Genomic DNA, 18,574 nt, shown 5'->3' on the forward strand with positions numbered 1-18,574 from the left:
GAGAGGCAGAGACACAGGGAGAGGGAGAGCAGGCTCCTCACACGGAGTCTGATGTGGGATTTGTTCCCAGGACCCTGGGATCACTCCCTGAGCCAAAGGCAGATGCTCAACCACTGAGCCATCTAGGTGTCCCTAGAATAGAAGGTATTTCTTGGAGAAGCAGATGTTAGCAGACAAGTGCTAGAGGAGTAGCCTTTTACTTGAAAAGTTACTGAAAACAATTATCCCAAGGCACAACACTCCACTTACTATCTTGGTGCCATAGGAAGGAAGTGGTATAGATGGATTCCAGTTTGGAGATCCTTGGAAAATTTTGTCTCTTTTCACAAATTCCTATCTGCTGCAATTCCTGGTGGTTGGGAAGGCTATACATTTTAATCCAAGTTAGTGGCCATGGTGGCAGTCATTAACATTGTCCACTAAATTTTTCTCTCAGGGATAGGGTGGTACAATGAATCCCCTCCCCCAACTTTTAAATTATAGCAGCCATGTGTCTTGCTCTAGCCAGTGAGATGTGGGTTCAAGTAACAGGTGTCTTTGTGACATAGGCATTATAAGCCAGTGTGCATTTTCTAGATTCTCTTTTTACTACCTCCACCCTCCAACTCTCTGACTCCCATCTTGACAAATGGAAATGGTTCAGGTGTCAGCCACTCCATCAGTCTGGGCCCTGGATGGACGATCATGAGAAGCAGTCATGGGCAGAGCACATAGAATGTACAGAGCATATTGTCTTAAATCACCGAGATTTTGAAGTTGTCACTTCATCACCTAGGTCAACACTTACCGATGTGAATCTGTTGTTTGCTTACTATGTGCAAGGCACTGTGCTAAACTAAAAGGGACACAAATATTTCATTGGGAAACAAGTTAGAGGTGCCTGGTTGGCTCAGTTGGTAGAGCATGCAACTTTTGATCTCGGGGTTGTGAGTTCAAGCCCCCCACTGGAGGTAGAGTTTACTTTAAAAAAAAAAAAAAAAAAAGAAAGAAATGAAAAAGTTACTTTTCTGACTTTCCTTTTCTTTTGCGTGCCAAGCACTCTTATTTGGTTTATAATTAGATAGAAATCAGAACAGCTTCTGCTATTATACATTAACATGAAAAAGTTTTAGAAATAGAATTACTAGCAAACTGTAGAACTGCTTTTGTGAATTGTAGAGATAAAGTTCTTACAGCTGATAAAACTTCCGTGTCTTTGAAAACAATTATAAATACAGGATAGATTTTTATAAACAGAGAAACACATATTGCAAACTTGGATTAAGGAGTAGATATGATTTAGTAATTCACTCTAGGACAAAAAAAATGTAGTCATTTCATTTGACTAAAATATATATTATTTATAATCAATTCCATATATTCCTAGATCTTTTAAAGTACAAATTAAACTTCTAATGGTACATTCAATGAGAGACAGTTGGAACTCATTAACCATGGAAATCTAATTAACAAAATTACTATAATCTAGTATCACTTTGAACCTTTCAAGTGAAAATATTTATTCCGTATATCATATTTCTTTCTTTTATAAAAATTTAAATAATAAATGCTAAATAGTAAATTTAATACCTAAGGTATACAGAAGGATCAATCTAAATTTCTAAGAAATCAGGGTCAAACACATTAGTAGAAAACAACATAAGGAGACAATCAATACCAGTTAGTAAATATGATTAAAATTGCTCTGTATGGCATAAGTGTATCATTAAATGGCTAATAAAGTTTTAGCTGAATAGTTTCCTCAAATTGAAGCAAATATACATTGAATATTCCCTTTCCCATTTACCTTTTATAATTTCATCTTAGGTTTACAATTTCACAAAGTGCTCTAACGTCAATTCTATTTAAAAGGTCCACTACAGGGGCACCTCGGTGGCTCAGTCTGTTGAGCAGCCAACTCTTGATTTTGGCTCAGGTCGTGATCTTAGGGTCCTGAGATCAGAGCCCAGTACTGGATGTGGAGCCTGAATAAGATTCTCTCTCTCCCTCTCCCTTGGGCCCTCCTATCCTCTAAAAAAACAAAACAAAACAAAACAAAACAAAACAACACCCCCCCAAAACAACAAAAAAAAACCCCACTATAAATGACCAATAATATTTGGTAATTAATTAAATTTTGATGTAGTCTCTAGCTCACCGGCTTTCAAAACTTTCACAGAACCAGCATTTTTAGAATAGATTCTAAAAAGTAAGATGTGGGGCACCTGGTGGCTCAGTGGTTAAGCATCTGCCTTTGCCTCAGATTATGATCCTGGGGTCCTGGGATCGAGTCCTACATCAGGTTTCCTTCAGGGAGCCTGCTTCCCCCTCTGCCTGTGTCTCTGCCCACCCCCTCTGTCTCATGAATAAATAAATAAAATCTTAAAAAAAATAAAAAGGAAGAAGTTTTGCCAGTTAGTGGGAGGGGTTAAGGCAGGGAGTGGGGTGGAGCTTTAAAAAGTTTACACAGGATCTTCCAGGCCATTTGCTTGTTTGTGTTATCAATGTACAGATTTTGCTTTAAAGGAAGAATTTTCTGTTGGAGTCTTAAAAAACTAAGGTCACAGAAAGCCTAATAAAAGTTTAGTCACAAACACTAAATATTTCTAGTGTTAGGCATACAGTGCTAACTAAGCAAAGGGCTCTAAAAACAGTAGAAGCTGAATCCTTATTTTTGAGTTGTACAGATTCTACTGGGGAAAGAAGTAATGAAGAAGGCCGTCAACAATGCAGAGTGACAGCATATGCAGAGAATGCAGGGAAGGAAGTCCCTGACTGCCTCCTCGTAGGACTGGAGCCAGGCTCAGCTCTGGAAGGCCTCACTGCAGGGTGCTACCTAGGTGGGGGCAGGGGGGAGCAGCATGAAAGCCACTCTAGGGGAAGTGAATGTGGCTATAGAATCCACACATATGTGCTTGCAGTATTTTAGGGGAAAAAAGGCACACTGTAGTTAGAGAGGAAGGTGTGTGAGAGGCACCGTGAACAAATCCAGAAAGGAGAAGCAAGAGTCTGGACTAAAATGGCCTTCTCCATGGGTCAAATCCAGAAGATTCAATCTAGAAAGGCACAGGGACCAGTGGAGGTTTGCAAGAAGGGCTGTGTGGCCCAATTACAAGCTTCCTTTGTGTTCAGGTGCTGAACTCGCTGAAGGGCTGAGACACTGGAGATAGGGTTGGGTCAGCTGTGCTCTAAGCCACTTTGCTGCCCTATTATCCTATTGCAGCAAAAGCAAAACTTACAAACCAAAATGCAAACCAAACCTTTTTTTCTTATGGGTCCCTTCACGTTTCCCAGTTTGGGTTGATGAGAATTACCTTTCCTCACTAGAAGCTAAAATCCACAGGGCAGGGATTTGAGGGGCTCTGGTTCTCAGGTATGTCTCAAGGCAAAGAACGGTGTCCAGCATGTGGCAGGAGTGTAACCAGCATCACTGAAGAGCTCTGTGACTTCTCTGAGGTTGTGACTCACTGTTGTGTGTGCACGGCTGCCCAATCTCACCTCCAGGACAACGTGCTGCTCTGCCCAAGGGCACACCTCCCCGAGGGGGTTTCCTGCCCACTGAGCCCCTCTAACTCACCTCAGCTGATACATTCTTCCCGTCACCACGTCCTTTCCCAGACAAATCTCAGTAAGAATATTGATGAGGGGCGCCTAGACGGCCCAGTTGGTGAAGCATTTGACTCTTGATCTTGAATCAGTGGGAAGTCTGTTTGAGGTTCCCTCCTTCCCTCTCCCTTTTCTCCTCCCCTTCCCTCTCTCTCTCTCTCTTAAAAAAAAAAATGAGAGAGAGAGAGAGAGAGAGAGAGAGAGAATATTGATGAAAAGGAGGGACAAAAAGCTTTGTAAACCTAGCCCTTTCCTCATTTTGCAATGTATTTAATGCTCTAATTTTTATTATTTCCCTTTCTTCTTGAATCTTTTCTTCTAATTAATATAGATTTAGTTAACCATATAGTATTTTCATAATATAGACATTTAAAATGATGTATTTCTCTAAGAATAACTTTGGCTACTTTCTACAGTTTTTTAAAAGATTTATTTATTTATTTATTTATTTATTTATTTATTTATTCATTCATGAGAGGGGGGGCGCACAGACACATGCAGAGGAAGAAGCAGGCTCCATGCAGGGAGCTTGATGTGGGACTTGATCCTAGCACCCCAGGATCACGACCTGAGCCAAATGCAGATGCTCAATCCCTGAGCCACCCAGGTGCCCCTTTCCACAGATTTTAAATATAAATAAATGCTTATATTTTAGTTGTTTGTTGAATATCCTATTTTAATATTATAGATTCACTCCCTGATCCAATTATTTAAGAGGTTATTTAAAAATTTTCATGTGGTCTCACCATTTAAAATATGTGTATCTTTTATACCCAATGTTTTATTTTGATTGTGGCATTATACATAAATTTTACTAAAAAAATTTCATTGTCTGTAACATACAATAAATATTGGTCAAGAATTTGGTTACCTAATTTTTCTATTATGCCATTATTTCAAGCCTCCATTTTAACTGCATTACTCAAAAAAAAAAAAAAAAAATGAGTGGGGGCACGGGTATATGGACAGAGGGAGAGAGAATCTCAAGCAGATTCCATGACCCTGAGATCATGACCTGAGCTGAAATCAGGAGTTAGCTGCTTAGCCAGATGAGCCACCCAGATGCCCCAAATGTTTTTGTTGTTGTTTTTTCTGAGACAGTACTTGCACATCACAGTGAGGGGGTTTGGGGGAAGAGTAAAAGGAGAGGGAAGGAAAGAATCTTAAGCAGGTTCCATGCCCAGCATGGAACCAGAAGAGGGCTCAATCTCACAACCCTGAGATCATGACCTGAGCTGAAGTCAAGAGTCCTACGCTTAACCAACTGAGCCACTCAGGTGCCCCTGGGCTTAATAATATATTGCTCTTAGGGTATTATGATCACACTTTTTTTCAATTTTTTTTTCTTTGTGTGTTTTGCAATTATGCCCTCTATTGATATCTTTGCTTCCTAGACTCAAATCAACTTTATTAGAGACCATAATTAAACTACTATCCAGATAAGAGGAGAAATCTAAGCCTGATTTTTACAATTTAGGCAGGATTTGGAGACAGGGGTATTAATCTATTTCTGGTGGATCTTTTTTTTTTCCCTATTTATAATAGTTATACATTTTATGGAAAATTTAGTATAGTATAAAGTGATATTATATGTGGGTCATTTTATGTTATTCACTTTTTAGCATTTGTAAAAAAGGAAAACCAAATTACCGTTAATTCTCTACCCTTTTTTGGTCTGGCTGCTAGGAAACCCATAGACAAATTTCTGCCCATAGCCTAGTTGGGTATACCAGCTGTTTGTTAATTTTACCTGTGATTTTAATATTCTCTATCAGTCAGAGAAAGACAAATACCATATGATTTCACTCATATGTGGAATTAAAAAAAAAAAAAAAAGAAAAGGAAAAAAATAAGAGAGAGACAAAGCAAGAAACAGACTCTAAATTCTAAGGAACAAAGTGATGGTTACCAGAGGAGAGATGGTGTTTCATCCATGATGAAATAGGTGATGGGGAATTAAGGAGTGCACTTACGATGAGCACTGAGGGATGCTATATTGTACACCTGAAACTAATATAACGCTGTATGTTAACTACATGGAATTAAAAATTAAAAACATATAGTCTGACTTTATTCTCTGTTTTTAACAGCTCTGTGTATATTATGCACATTTCTTGTAAGAAACCCCAAATATCTGGATCCTATTATGAGAAAATGGTAGATCTATCCACCAGTAAACTCATATTTCTAATCTTATTTCTCTCTTCCCTACTCCACAATCCTATCCCCTCCCTATACATTTTCTTCCTTGACATTCCTAAACTTAGTGGCATTATCTGCTTCTCTTTGCAGGAAGTCCTTTAGCGATCTTTTGTATTGGTGTTTGGAGCAGCGGATTTCTTTTGGTGAATTTGGGGAGAAATATTTTTTGCTCCCTTTGCAATGAAGGATGTCCTGGTGGAGTAAACTGATCTAATATAAGAATCCATTATGTGTGTTTCCCCAGTGTTAGATCAGATGTCTTGGTACCTTTTTTCATTGAAAGCTAGTTCTTCCATCATTTTAGCATTCAGGAGTTGATGTTTTGTTTTTCTAGTTCACATACATAAAACACACTAGTCAAATATCTCCTCTGAGAAGTAAATATCTTAGTAGTTCCAAATGTTCTCTCTTAATTTACAGAATAAAGTAGTTTTGCAAATCAGGAAAAGTTTTGTCAAGCATATCATTAAATTATCAATTTCCATATGGCTTGTCTGTTTCCTCTGATACCCTTACTCACCATACTGACATTGTATTGTTGGTTTTGTTTGTTTGTTTTTCGGCTTCCAAACATTTATTCTTCTCACCCTTCTAATAAGGCCTCAATTTCCTGTTCAGGAATTATCTATACTTGGTCCTCAAAGGATACTGAATTCAAATCCTATAGAAGACTTCTTCTATCATATTCTCTCATTCATTCCTCACATGTAAATAAAACTGCCAACTGATCTCTTTCTTCTGGGCCTTTGTGTCCTGACAAGGGTAGGAAAAAAATAGGGCATGTTTATTAATTCTAGGATGTCCCAGTGTGACTGTTGAGCCACCTCTGTGGCCACTCAAAACTTACTTCCAACTTGTTTTTCAGCTCTCACTATGAGTCTGTGGCACCATTAAATCCTGTTCAATTCACTTTCTGCTCAATAAAGCCATTGGTTACTACTGTACAACAAATAATATGTAGTATATTCATACATGCTCCTTTCCATATATATCTTCCCTTGCAATGTCTTGTTTTTCATTTGCCAATTTTTTTTTCATTTGCCAATTTTTAATATCATTTTTGCTTAGGTTACTCCCATTGTACAGTGAGGTTTCTCAAAATTTTTTCTAGGAAACAGTATTGTAACTCAATGTTAGCAAATGTTATATTAAGGAAAAGGAAGGAAGGTTACAGTTAAGGAAATATGGAAAACCCAGGGATAAATAAAATTCAATTAGTTTCTTTTTCTGTACATTGTGAATTTCTAAGAATATAAGATGTAGCTTTTTCTGAACTTATTTTTAGTATGCATACAGAACCAGACTTATCCTGACATATCTAAAGAAACTAGTGCTCTGTAGAACATATTTTGGGTAATAATATCCTAGATGCTGCTATTTACTGTCTCCAATGAGGACTTTAGTTTCCCTTGAGTTTATAATACAGCAATACTATCTCTTTTATCTATATTTAATACTAATTCCTATTTAGTATGCATCTTATCTCTATCCTAAACATTTGTAATTCTTGTGATTGTTTGCATTTCTTATACGAACTGAAAATCTTGTAGTTTGACTGTTTTTAATGGCACTACAAAACGTTTTAAGTGAGCTAGGGTGTTTTAGAATTTTTTGAATATGTCCCTATAGTCAAAGTACTTATCAACGGGTATGCCATGTTCCCATCATAATTTTGGTAGGTTTTAGAGTTCTGCTGGCATTCTTGATTACTATCTAATTGTAATTTAGAAGCATGTAACATAAGCCAGTGGTACTTCCTCTTCTGTTTTTGCAATATAAATTTAAGAATTTTGAGCTTATATCAATGTGGGGCTATATGGTTCTGATGGTGATTTATATGATGTTCTCAAATTACTCCTGAGCCTCAGCAATGAAATGAGCATCTCAAATTATGGTGATTTAGTAGGCCCTCTATGAGATACTTTAGGAAGACAAACTTGCCTAGACTATCTTAGTAAATACTTTGATTTACATAAAAATGTATAATATAGAACTTTACCAACAATCTGAAACCAACTAACTCATAATTTGGCCACGTTGATGTTCTTTCTATTAAGAAATAACATGTTCAATTTTTTTCATTTAGATATGGAGACAAGTAGCTCAAGTACAGACTTGGGGGTAAAATGTTTTTTCTTGACCACATTCCTGATAGCCAACTCCCCCAAGTACATAGGTCAAATGAAATTGTCAGTGATGAGGTGGCTAAGAAAGGAAATGATGTTAAAGCAGTCATCTACTAATCACTTCTCATCCAGCAAGCCCACTTTAGAGAATAAATATTTATCAGCTGATTATGGCTACATTATCCAAAATACAGGAACACTGGAAATAACTACTCAACATTTAGGGACTGGCTATACAAATATTATGCTGAGATGATGAACCTTTATGAACCAAAAGTGTATTTTACAGAAACAGAAGAGTATGTAAGAAGGGAACAACCATAAGTAATTTTTATAAAATTACAATATAGAAAATCTAGATGTAATAAAAACAATGTTTTGAATGGGGGTGAGGACAAAGCAAATACACGAAAAGAATACTTTCAGTGGAAGTTTTCTTTGTAGTACTTTGTTTACTAAAGTTAGCTAAGTATGAAATAAAAAAGTACCTTTACAAGATCTGTGGCAAATGATTTTATCTGTAGGCAAAATATCTATGGATATCATATTTATATAACATATTTAACTATAGGTTTATAATAAGCATGCACACACATAAAACACATGTGTATATAAATAAGACATTACTATAAGTGAAAAAATCCTAATTAAATATGATGCATATTTAAAAGAAATGTGTTGTTTATCTTTATATATTCGACTATCCTAATTGAGCCCAGATATAAAAGGATGAAGTTTTTTTTTTTAAAGATTTTATTTATTTATTCATGAGAGACACAGAGAGAGGCAGAGACATAGGCAGAGGGAGGAGCAGGCCTCTGGGGAGCCTGATGTGGGACTCGATCCCAGGACCTCAGGATCAACACCTGAACCAAAGGCAGACGCTCAACTACTGAGCCACTCAGGTGCCCAAAAGGATGCAGTTCTTATATTCTTCAAATTGTCTCACCTTCATATAAATGATGAAAAAAGTTAAAAACCAAGTTCATCCTAAGTATTCACGTCAAAAACAATGAGAACACCAGGCACTGGATACTCCAAGACAAATATTCTAAAAGCAGGAACTTGCTAACTAAAACAACATTAATTTTCCGTAAGACTTTTTCAAAATATGGATGCCCTGGCTTAAAGTTTGGAACATCCTAAAGCAAACTGAACAAATGAAGTTATGCGGGCCTGGAGAAAGGGAAGAAGAGGACTGATGCTGAGAAGGTGACAGAGTCCATAATGAGGAAAAGAATTTAACACTTAAGCAGGACAGATAGAGGGGAATACAGAGCCATTTATATACTTTAAAAATATCTATGGTGGAATAAAATCTAAAGACAGAACGTGAAGATTGTGCAGGCTGTTTTGTTATGGCTCAGATAGTGCCCGGGAGACAGCAACCAAGTAAAGCAGCTTTTCTCATTAAACATTTATTGCTCTGCTTAAATCTGTTTTGAAGGAGCACAGAAATACATGAAATACTACCCTAGGTAAGATCCGCTCCTCCCCAGCCAGAATGCTGAGGCTCACACAAATCTGACTGACATGCAATTGAAATATGTGACTGTTTTTCCTTGACGTCAGCTTTTAATACTGTCAACATTAAAGGCAAAGTCCATTCCAACAACTCTTAGTGGACACTTAGGATATTCATAAAGTTGTCCAAAACCTTTCAAGAAAATAGCATCCGTGCTCTTTAGAAGCATGATACAAAAATCTTTTCTTAATCTATCAATAAAAGGCAGCTGAATTACAGATTCTTGCTTTCCTCAGAGCAGATAATGAACTAAGCCTCACTCTAGGAAGAGCTCCAAAGTACTTTACACAGGGACACCGGCCTACAGGACTTCTCACTGGAAGGCTGAGTACCTCAGTTACCCCTTCAATTTCTTAAATATTGTAATTTTTAGATCTTACCTGTCAGGTAAGGTCACATCTTACCTGTCAAACTTTCTTCACCTTCAAAAAAGTTTTTGTTAAGCTAACATTATACAAACGTTAACATAATTTTTAAAGAAAAACAATTTATCCACAAACCTGCCACTGCACTAAACCTCTCTAATTTGTCCACAGGCATATCCCATTTATAGGTATAGTCACATCACACCTAACAGAATGGAGCCAGGCTTTTTAAAAGGCATTGCTTACCATATCCTCAGAACATGTTGTGCCCACCTTTCCCAGCATGCTCGTTTAATTAGTATATATTAAATGAGATTCAGTGTATGCTAGAGGACCATCAAAATATGAAAACAGATACCACAAAAAGCACATTTTACCCCCAAAATGTAATTTTATAGTTTCACCTTACCTCTTCTCCAGATAGATAGTAGGCTGAGAGTAGTCCACCAACAAAGCGTATGTTTACTTCAAAGACAGAAACTTCAGCATTCTGTGGAAACAAAGGAGATTCATACATAAATGATAGTACACAATTGAGAAAAATGCCATCACGATGAAGTCCAATAAATATTTAAATTTTGCTCTATCTTATATGCTTGCCCAGAGCAATTTATATACAAGAGGAAAAAGTTCTGTCTTTTAACAGTGTCAAAATATATGTAAACAGATGAAATAATTTTGACTTTCTTAAAGTAACAATTATAAAATATTTATAAAATTATTTCCTCCCTCTGTACAACAACAGATCCTGGATTTAGCATTCTCTATTTGTGCAGACATCAACAAGGCTAGGACATTTTATTTTTCTATTCTGTGTTTTCCTTTTATTTCATTCTTTTGCCTGCTTTTCCTTCCTGAAAGGCCATGCAGACCCAGACCCTTTGTACTTTGGTTGGTAGTTGAACATTCTAGCATTCTTCTCACATCATGTTAAAGTAGCATACAGCTAGAATGCAAATAGAATTTGAAGTTAGAGGGACCTGGGTTCCAGGTGCTGGCTTCCACATTCCTGCCTGTGGCCTAAGATGGTCACATCTTTCTGAGAAGAAATTTCATCTGCATAAAGGAGTTTGCTTTTATTATTCACCGTGTGCCAGATCCTGTACTAATATGTTTACATGGACTATGTCCTTCAATCCTCACATCAACTCTGTGAAATAATTCCTGGTCTAATGTCTATTGTACAAATAGAGACACTGAGACTTACGGTAGTTACTGTGAGTAGTTGAATCAGAATTTGACCAGAGTGCTCCGATTCCTGACCCATGGCTCTGTTATCCTGACTCCTATATCACCTCACAGAAAAATGCATCGTCTCTTTATTAATGGTCATATCATTGTGGCATATAATTAGTAGTTACTACCAGTACTTGTGTCATCTTATAATACTTGACTACTAAATGGATCTGTCTGTCCCACGTGCTGTTACTAGACAATTTAACAGACCCAACCTACAATAGGTGTAAGATACAAGTTAGTGTCTTTTCATGTTGAATAGCCTCCTGAGTAGATGTTCACTTTTGCAATAAGGTCAAATCATTCACAGATAACCATGGGCACTAACAGCAAACTATACTCTATGGAGTCAATATCCGGCAGATGAGCTTAGTTAAAATTACTCACGATATTATTTCCTTTACCAAATATTTAACACATAACTACCATGTGCCAGGCACTGGCGTAGGCTCTAGGGTCATGGTAATGAAGACTGACATGGTCCTCAAACTCATGGAATCTATACTTCAGTGGGAGGAAATAATTCCAGAGAATTATTCCTTCCATATATTTTCATTAATTCCCACTCTCTCTAAACAAGTTATAAGGATCTAACAAAGCTAAGCAACTGCTTAAGTTAAAAATTTTTTCAAAAGCTTTCCTGCAAGGGAAGATTATAAAACAACTTAGAAGAGAGAATTACAGGGTGGCTGGGTGGCTCAGTTGGTTAAAGTGGGTAGTTCATTTTCAGCTTAGGTCATGGTCTTAGGATCTTTGGATTGAGCCCCATGTAGGGCTATGTGCTTAGCAGGGAGTCTGCTTGAGGATTCTCTCCCTCTCCCTCTGCCTCTCTGCACTCTGCTCATACACATCCTTTCTCTCAAGTAAATAAATGTTTTTTTTTTTTTTTTTTAAGGAGAGAATTACTGAGCCAGAGCTACACAAAAGCATAATATAAGACTCCTTGGTGAGTTTAACAGTATTTCATAATCTGCAATATGCATCTGATATAATTTGACTAAAATCACTCTATATAGGTAGAATTTACCAATGAGGTGTACCATTCTGAATGAGCATTGTATAAACATTGGTAAAAGATTTTTTATTCCACAAAATTGCTAATAAGGAAAAAGGAAGGTAATTCATTAATTTATTTTGGTTCACATAGCTGTATTTCTTATGTCTAAAGGTAGCAATGTCTTACAATAAAATCTAATGGATTTAAACCCTCAAATCCTATGACTCTATTTTTACTTGTATTTTTCAGTTTTAAAAACTGAGAACAGTCCTCTACATTTCTGCCTACTAAAGCCTGTTAAGGTGATTTTCATATTCTTATTCTGGCCATGGGTACACTAGATATGCATTCTCTTCCTCCTATGAAAATTTTGGATAATCAGGACCTTTATATAGACATTTGATAAAAATTATTGCAAGGCAGAAGACTGAGTCATGTCAAATATCATCAGAACTGTATCTTCAGCTAGATATCAATCACCTATTGGTTACAGCTGTTCAATCAGCTATTGATCTAACAATGTATTCTAGAACCTAAATTCTGTTTATCCTGCTCTGTCTGTAAAATATTGAGAAATGACCTTGCCAAGTACCATGCTCCAGGTCAGTTGCTTTGCTTTTGAATTTCATGGATGTAGCAGTCTGGTGAGCCTAAGAAGCAAATCTGGCTTGCTGGTGAATTCATACAGCTATCCAGTGTTTGCTATGTCCTTGTCGTCTAAAGTCTTGCTCTGGAATGTCATATCACCATTAGTAATACTCAAGAGTCATCACATTTTCCTCCTTGTGAAAACTGGAATGACATTAGAATTCTCAACATATTATTTTTTCTATGTCTTTTTATCAAAGTTAAATCTAAATTATTTAGAAACCTTAGCTTGAGAGATCTTTCAACATTCCTGGCTGTTTTATGTTATAGGGCAGAAGACTGAGGTTTAGACACTTTTGGTCACTCTTTACAGATCCTTAGATAAAAAGGACCAAAAAAATGAAAATTATCCCACCGGAGCAAATTGGTATTCTACATTGGCAACAGACCATAAAAACACTACCCTAGAGTCAGAAAGACCTGAGATTGAAGGCTGCTTCTGGAACTAGCTGAGTGTAAGATCCCAGACAAGTCACTTACTCTCTTTGAGTCTCTGTTTTCTCATTTGTAAAAAGGGACAAGGCATTCTTTACAAGACGTTATGAGTCTGTGAATGTAAAGCACTGCGCATGGCACTCGGCACAGTATGCTCAGTGGACAGCCGCCACCATTACCCACTGCACAGTAACTCAGCTTAGTTACTTTATTTCCTCAGGGGTTGCTGGAAAATCAGAAACTCTAGAATCCTAACATTCTAAATTTCAGAATGCAAACTGACACATCTTCTCTAACCCTCATGGGAGTACTATTTCTCAATGGCTAAAACTCTTCTTTTGAAATATAACCAAACTTCCTTTTGGGTTTGATATACTTTATAGGATACCTGGATTTTCAAAAGGGAATTTCTATAATCATGGTCTTAGGCTATTTTTATAAATTTCTGATTATGATTTCCATTAAAATAATTTTGTTAAATTTAAGTGAATATATTCATGTCATTAATATTCATGCAGTGGCTTTTAAGATTTTCTAAAACTTTTCCTGTGACTTAACCTAAAGACAGAGGGGTTAGGGCAGGGAAAGGATAGTATGTCATGAAGGGGAGCCCCAAACAGCCTGTAATACTAAAATATTTTGTGATTTTTTTCTAATAATTAATGTGAGTTTTGTAGTTTCCTTAATCTGTGTTTATTTTAAAACAAAATTTAATTCCTTAAATCTTTAAGTAAGTTTACATTACAAGAATATGCTCCATGTATTCTGTAGCTCCTAGTGCACTGTCAATATGTGAGTCCCAGTTTGAGAAGATTCAGGCTTCTGGCTAAATTGCATGCACCTATTAGTTAAAATCACAATTGATAAACAAGTGGAAGCTGAAAATTTTGCCTGAAGGCCTAACCACAAAAAATCTGGACTGGAGAAACTGTTCTTTCATTTTGACTTTCCACCACCAACAGCCTTGAATCGAAGGATACACTTAACCGCATTCATGTGTAAATTTAATAAAATATATGGTATAAATAAGGACACATCTAGACTCAAGGAGTAACAAATCATGGAAAAATTAGGCCTCAGTACTAATCTCTTATATTGTCTTGGGTGTCTTAGATATTAATAATAAGTTTATTCCTGAATATTTCTGGCCTTTGGTTCACTACATATATATGAACTGTGAGATGAACTGTCAGCCTGTCTTCCTTCTTTCTTTCTTTCTTTCTTTCTTTCTTTCTTTCTTTCTTTCTTTCTTTCTTTCTTTCTTTCTTTCTCTCTCTCTCTCTCTCTCTCTCTCTCTTTCTTTTTCTTTTTGAAAGATTTATTTGAGAGAGTAACAGACTGCGAGAAGGAGGGAGGGGAGAGAGAATCTGAAGCAGACTCCAAGCTGAGCCCAGAGCCCAATGCAGGGCTTGATCCCACGACTCTGAGATCATGACCTGAGTAGAAACCAGGAGTCATCAGATGCTTAACTGACTAAGCCACCCAGGCACCCCAGGATAAGACTTTTCAAAGCCACTGATTAAAGAGCAGTTACCTGGCTATACAACTTGTCTATTTTCAAGCTTATAAGGGATCTTTATAAATAGTATTTCAAAGTACATGTTGTATTAATATTTTGGGGATTAAAAGTATAAACTCCTGTGAGAAGGGGCAAGATGGCGGAAGAGTAGGGTCCCCAAGTCACCTGTCCCCCCAAATTACCTAGAAAACTTTCAAATTATCCTGAAAATCTATGAATTCGGCCTGAGATTTAAAGAGAGAACAGCTGGAATGCTACAGTGAGAAGAGTTCGTGCTTCTATCAAGGTAGGAAGACGGGGAAAAAGAAATAAAGGAACAAAAGGCCTCCAAGGGGGAGGGGCCCCGCGAGGAGCCGGGCTGAGGCCGGGGCGAGTGTCCCCAGGACAGGAGAGCCCCGTCCCGGAGGAGCAGGAGCTGCACCGACCTTCCCGGGCGGAAAGGGGCTCGCAGGGAGTTGGAGCAGGACCCAGGAGGGCAGGGATGCCCTCGGGCTCCCTGGGACACTAACAGACACCTGCGCCCCGGGAGAGTGCGCCGAGCTCCCTAAGGGCTGCAGCGCGCACGGCGGGACCGGAGCAGCTCGGAGGGGCTCGGGCGGAGGAAGAGGCTCCGTGCGGAGGGGGCTGCGGGGCGGGAGCAGCTCGGGGGGGCTCGGGCTTGCAAGTTCCAAAGATAAAGAGAAGATCCTTAAAGCAGCAAGAGACAAGAAATCCCTGACTTTTATGGGGAGGAAGGAGTATTAGGGTAACAGCAGACCTCTCCACAGAGATCTGGCAGGCCAGAAAGGGCAGGCAGGATCTATTCAGGGTCCTAAATGAGAAGAACATGCAACCAAGAATACTTTATCCAGCAAGGCTCCCATTCAAAATGGAAGGAGAGATAAAGAGCTTCCAAGACAGGCAGGAACTTAAAGAATATGTGACCTCCAAACCAGCTCTGCAAGAAATTTTAAGGGGGACTCTTAAAATTCCCCTTTAAGAAGAAGTTCAGTGGAACAGTCCACAAAAACAAGGACTGAATAGATATCATGATGACACTAAACTCATATCTCTCAATAGTAACTCTGAACGTGAATGGGCTTAATGACCCCATCAAAAGGTGCAGGGTTTCAGACTGGATAAAAAAGCAGGACCCATCTATTTGCTGTCTACAAGAGACTCCTTTTAGACAGAAGGACACCTACAGCCTGAAAATAAAAGGTTGGAGAACCATTTACCATTCAAATGGTCCTCAAAAGAAAGCAGGGGTAGCCATCCTTATATCAGATGAACTAAAATTTACCCCGAAGACTGTAGTGAGAGATGAAGAGGGACACTATATCATACTTAAAGGATCTATTCAACAAGAGGACGTAACAATCCTCAATATATATGCCCCGAATGTGGGAGCTGCCAAATATATAAATCAATTAATAACCAAAGTGAAGAAATACTTAGATAATAATACACTTATACTTGGTGACTTCAATCTAGCTCTTTCTACCCTTGATAGGTCTTCTAAGCACAACATCTCCAAAGAAACGAGAGCTTTAAATGATACACTGGACCAGATGGATTTCACAGATATCTACAGAACTTTACATCCAAACTCAACTGAATACACATTCTTCTCAAGTGCACATGGAACTTTCTCCAGAATAGACCACATACTGGGTCACAAATCGGGTCTGAACCGATACCAAAAGATTGGGATCGTCCCCTGCATATTCTCAGACCATAATGCCTTGAAATTAGAACTAAATCACAACAAGAAGTTTGGAAGGACCTCAAACACGTGGAAGTTAAGGACCATCCTGCTAAAAGATGAAAGGGTCAACCAGGAAATTAAGGAAGAATTAAAAAGATTCATGGAAACTAAGGAGAATGAAGATACAACCATTCAATATCTTTGGGATACAGCAAAAGCAGTCCTAAGAGGGAAATACATCACAATACAAGCATCCATTCAAAAGCTGGAAAGAACTCAAATACAAAGGCTAACCTTACACATAAAGGAGCTAGAGAAAAAACAGCAGATAGATCCTACACCCAGCAGAAGAAGAGAGTTAATTATGTTTGAGCAGAACTCAACGAAATCGAGACCAGAAGAACTGTGGAACAGATCAACAGAACCAGGAGTTGGTTCTTTAAAAGAATTAATAAGACAGATAAACCATTAGCCAGCCTTATTAAAAAGAAGAGAGAGAAGACTCAAATTAATAAAATCATGAATGAGAAAGGAGAGATCACTACCAACACCAAGGAAATACAAACGATTTTAAAAACATATTATGAACAGCTATACGCCAATAAATTAGGCAATCTAGAAGAAATGGATGCATTCCTGGAAAGCCACAAACTACCAAAACTGGAACAGGAAGAAATAGAAAACCTGAACAGGACAATAACCAGGGAGGAAATTGAAGCAGTCATCAAAAACCTCCCAAGACACAAAAGTCCAGGGCCAGATGGCTTCCCAGGGGAATTCTATCAAACGTTTAAAGAAGAAACCATACCTATTCTCCTAAAGCTGTTTGGAAAGATAGAAAGAGATGGAGTACTTCCAAATTCGTTCTATGAGGCCAGCATCACCTTAATTCCAAAACCAGACAAAGACCCCACCGAAAAGGAGAATTACAGACCAATACCCCTGATGAACATGGATGCAAAAATTCTCAACAAGATACACTAGCCAATAGGATCCAACAGTACATTAAGAAAATTATTCACCATGACCAAGTAGGATTTATCCCCGGGACACAAGGCTGGTTCAACACCCATAAAACAATCAATGTGATTCATCATATCAGCAAGAGAAAAACCAAGAACCATATGATCCTCTCATTAGATGCAGAGAAAGCATTTGACAAAATACAGCATCCATTCCTGATCAAAACTCTTCAGAGTGTAGGGATAGAGGGAACATTCCTCAACATCTTAAAAGCCATCTACGAAAAGCCCACAGCAAATATCATTCTCAATGGGGAAGCACTGGGAGCCTTTCCCCTAAGATCAGGAACAAGACAGGGATGTCCACTCTCACCACTGCTATTCAACATAGTACTGGAAGTCCTAGCCTCAGCAATCAGACAACAAAAAGACATTAAAGGCATTCAAATTGGCAAAGAAGAAGTCAAACTCTCCCTCTTCACCGATGACATGATACTCTACATAGAAAACCCAAAAGTCTCCACCCCAAGATTGCTAGAACTCATACAGCAATTTGGTAGTGTGGCAGGATACAAAATCAATGCCCAGAAATCAGTGGCATTTCTATACACTAACAATGAGACTGAAGAAAGAGAAATTAAGGAGTCAATCCCATTTACAATTGCACCAAAAGCATAAGATACCTAGGAATAAACCTAACCAAAGAGGTAAAGGATCTACACCCTAAAAACTATAGAACACTTCTGAAAGAAATTGAGGAAGACACAAAGAGATGGAAAAATATTCCATGCTCATGGATTGGCAGAATTAATATTGTGAAAATGTCAATGTTACCCAGGGCAATATACACGTTTAATGCAATCCCTATCAAAATACCATGGACTTTCTTCAGAGAGTTAGAACAAATTATTTTAAGATTTGTGTGGAATCAGAAAAGACCCCGAATAGCCAGGGGAATTTTAAAAAAGAAAACCATAGCTGGGGGCATCACAATGCCAGATTTCAGGTTGTACTACAAAGCTGTGGTCATCAAGACAGTGTGGTACTGGCACAAAAACAGACACATAGATCAATGGAACAGAATAGAGAACCCAGAAGTGGATCCTGAACTTTATGGGCAACTAATATTCGATAAAGGAGGAAAGACTATCCATTGGAAGAAAGACAGTCTCCTCTTCAATAAATGGTGCTGGGAAAATTGGACATCCACATGCAGAAGAATGAAACTAGACCACTCTCTTACACTATATACAAAGATAAACTCAAAATGGATGAAAGATCTAAATG

At 37.9% G+C, this 18,574-nt stretch overlaps 1 protein-coding gene across 1 annotated transcript in view; it reads right to left on the reverse strand.

Moving 5' to 3' along the window:
* MAN1A1 (mannosidase alpha class 1A member 1) overlaps positions 1–18,574 on the reverse strand; it is a 166,638-nt gene that overhangs the window by 95,952 nt on the left and 52,112 nt on the right. The window contains exon 4 of the mRNA XM_035705084.2: positions 10,213–10,293. Within this exon, the coding sequence (XP_035560977.1) occupies positions 10,213–10,293 (81 nt within the window). The remainder of the gene's footprint in view (positions 1–10,212; positions 10,294–18,574) is intronic.

The sequence above is a fragment of the Canis lupus genome, chromosome 1 (genome assembly GCF_003254725.2).
Source record: "Canis lupus dingo isolate Sandy chromosome 1, ASM325472v2, whole genome shotgun sequence".
NCBI lineage: Eukaryota > Metazoa > Chordata > Mammalia > Carnivora > Canidae > Canis > Canis lupus.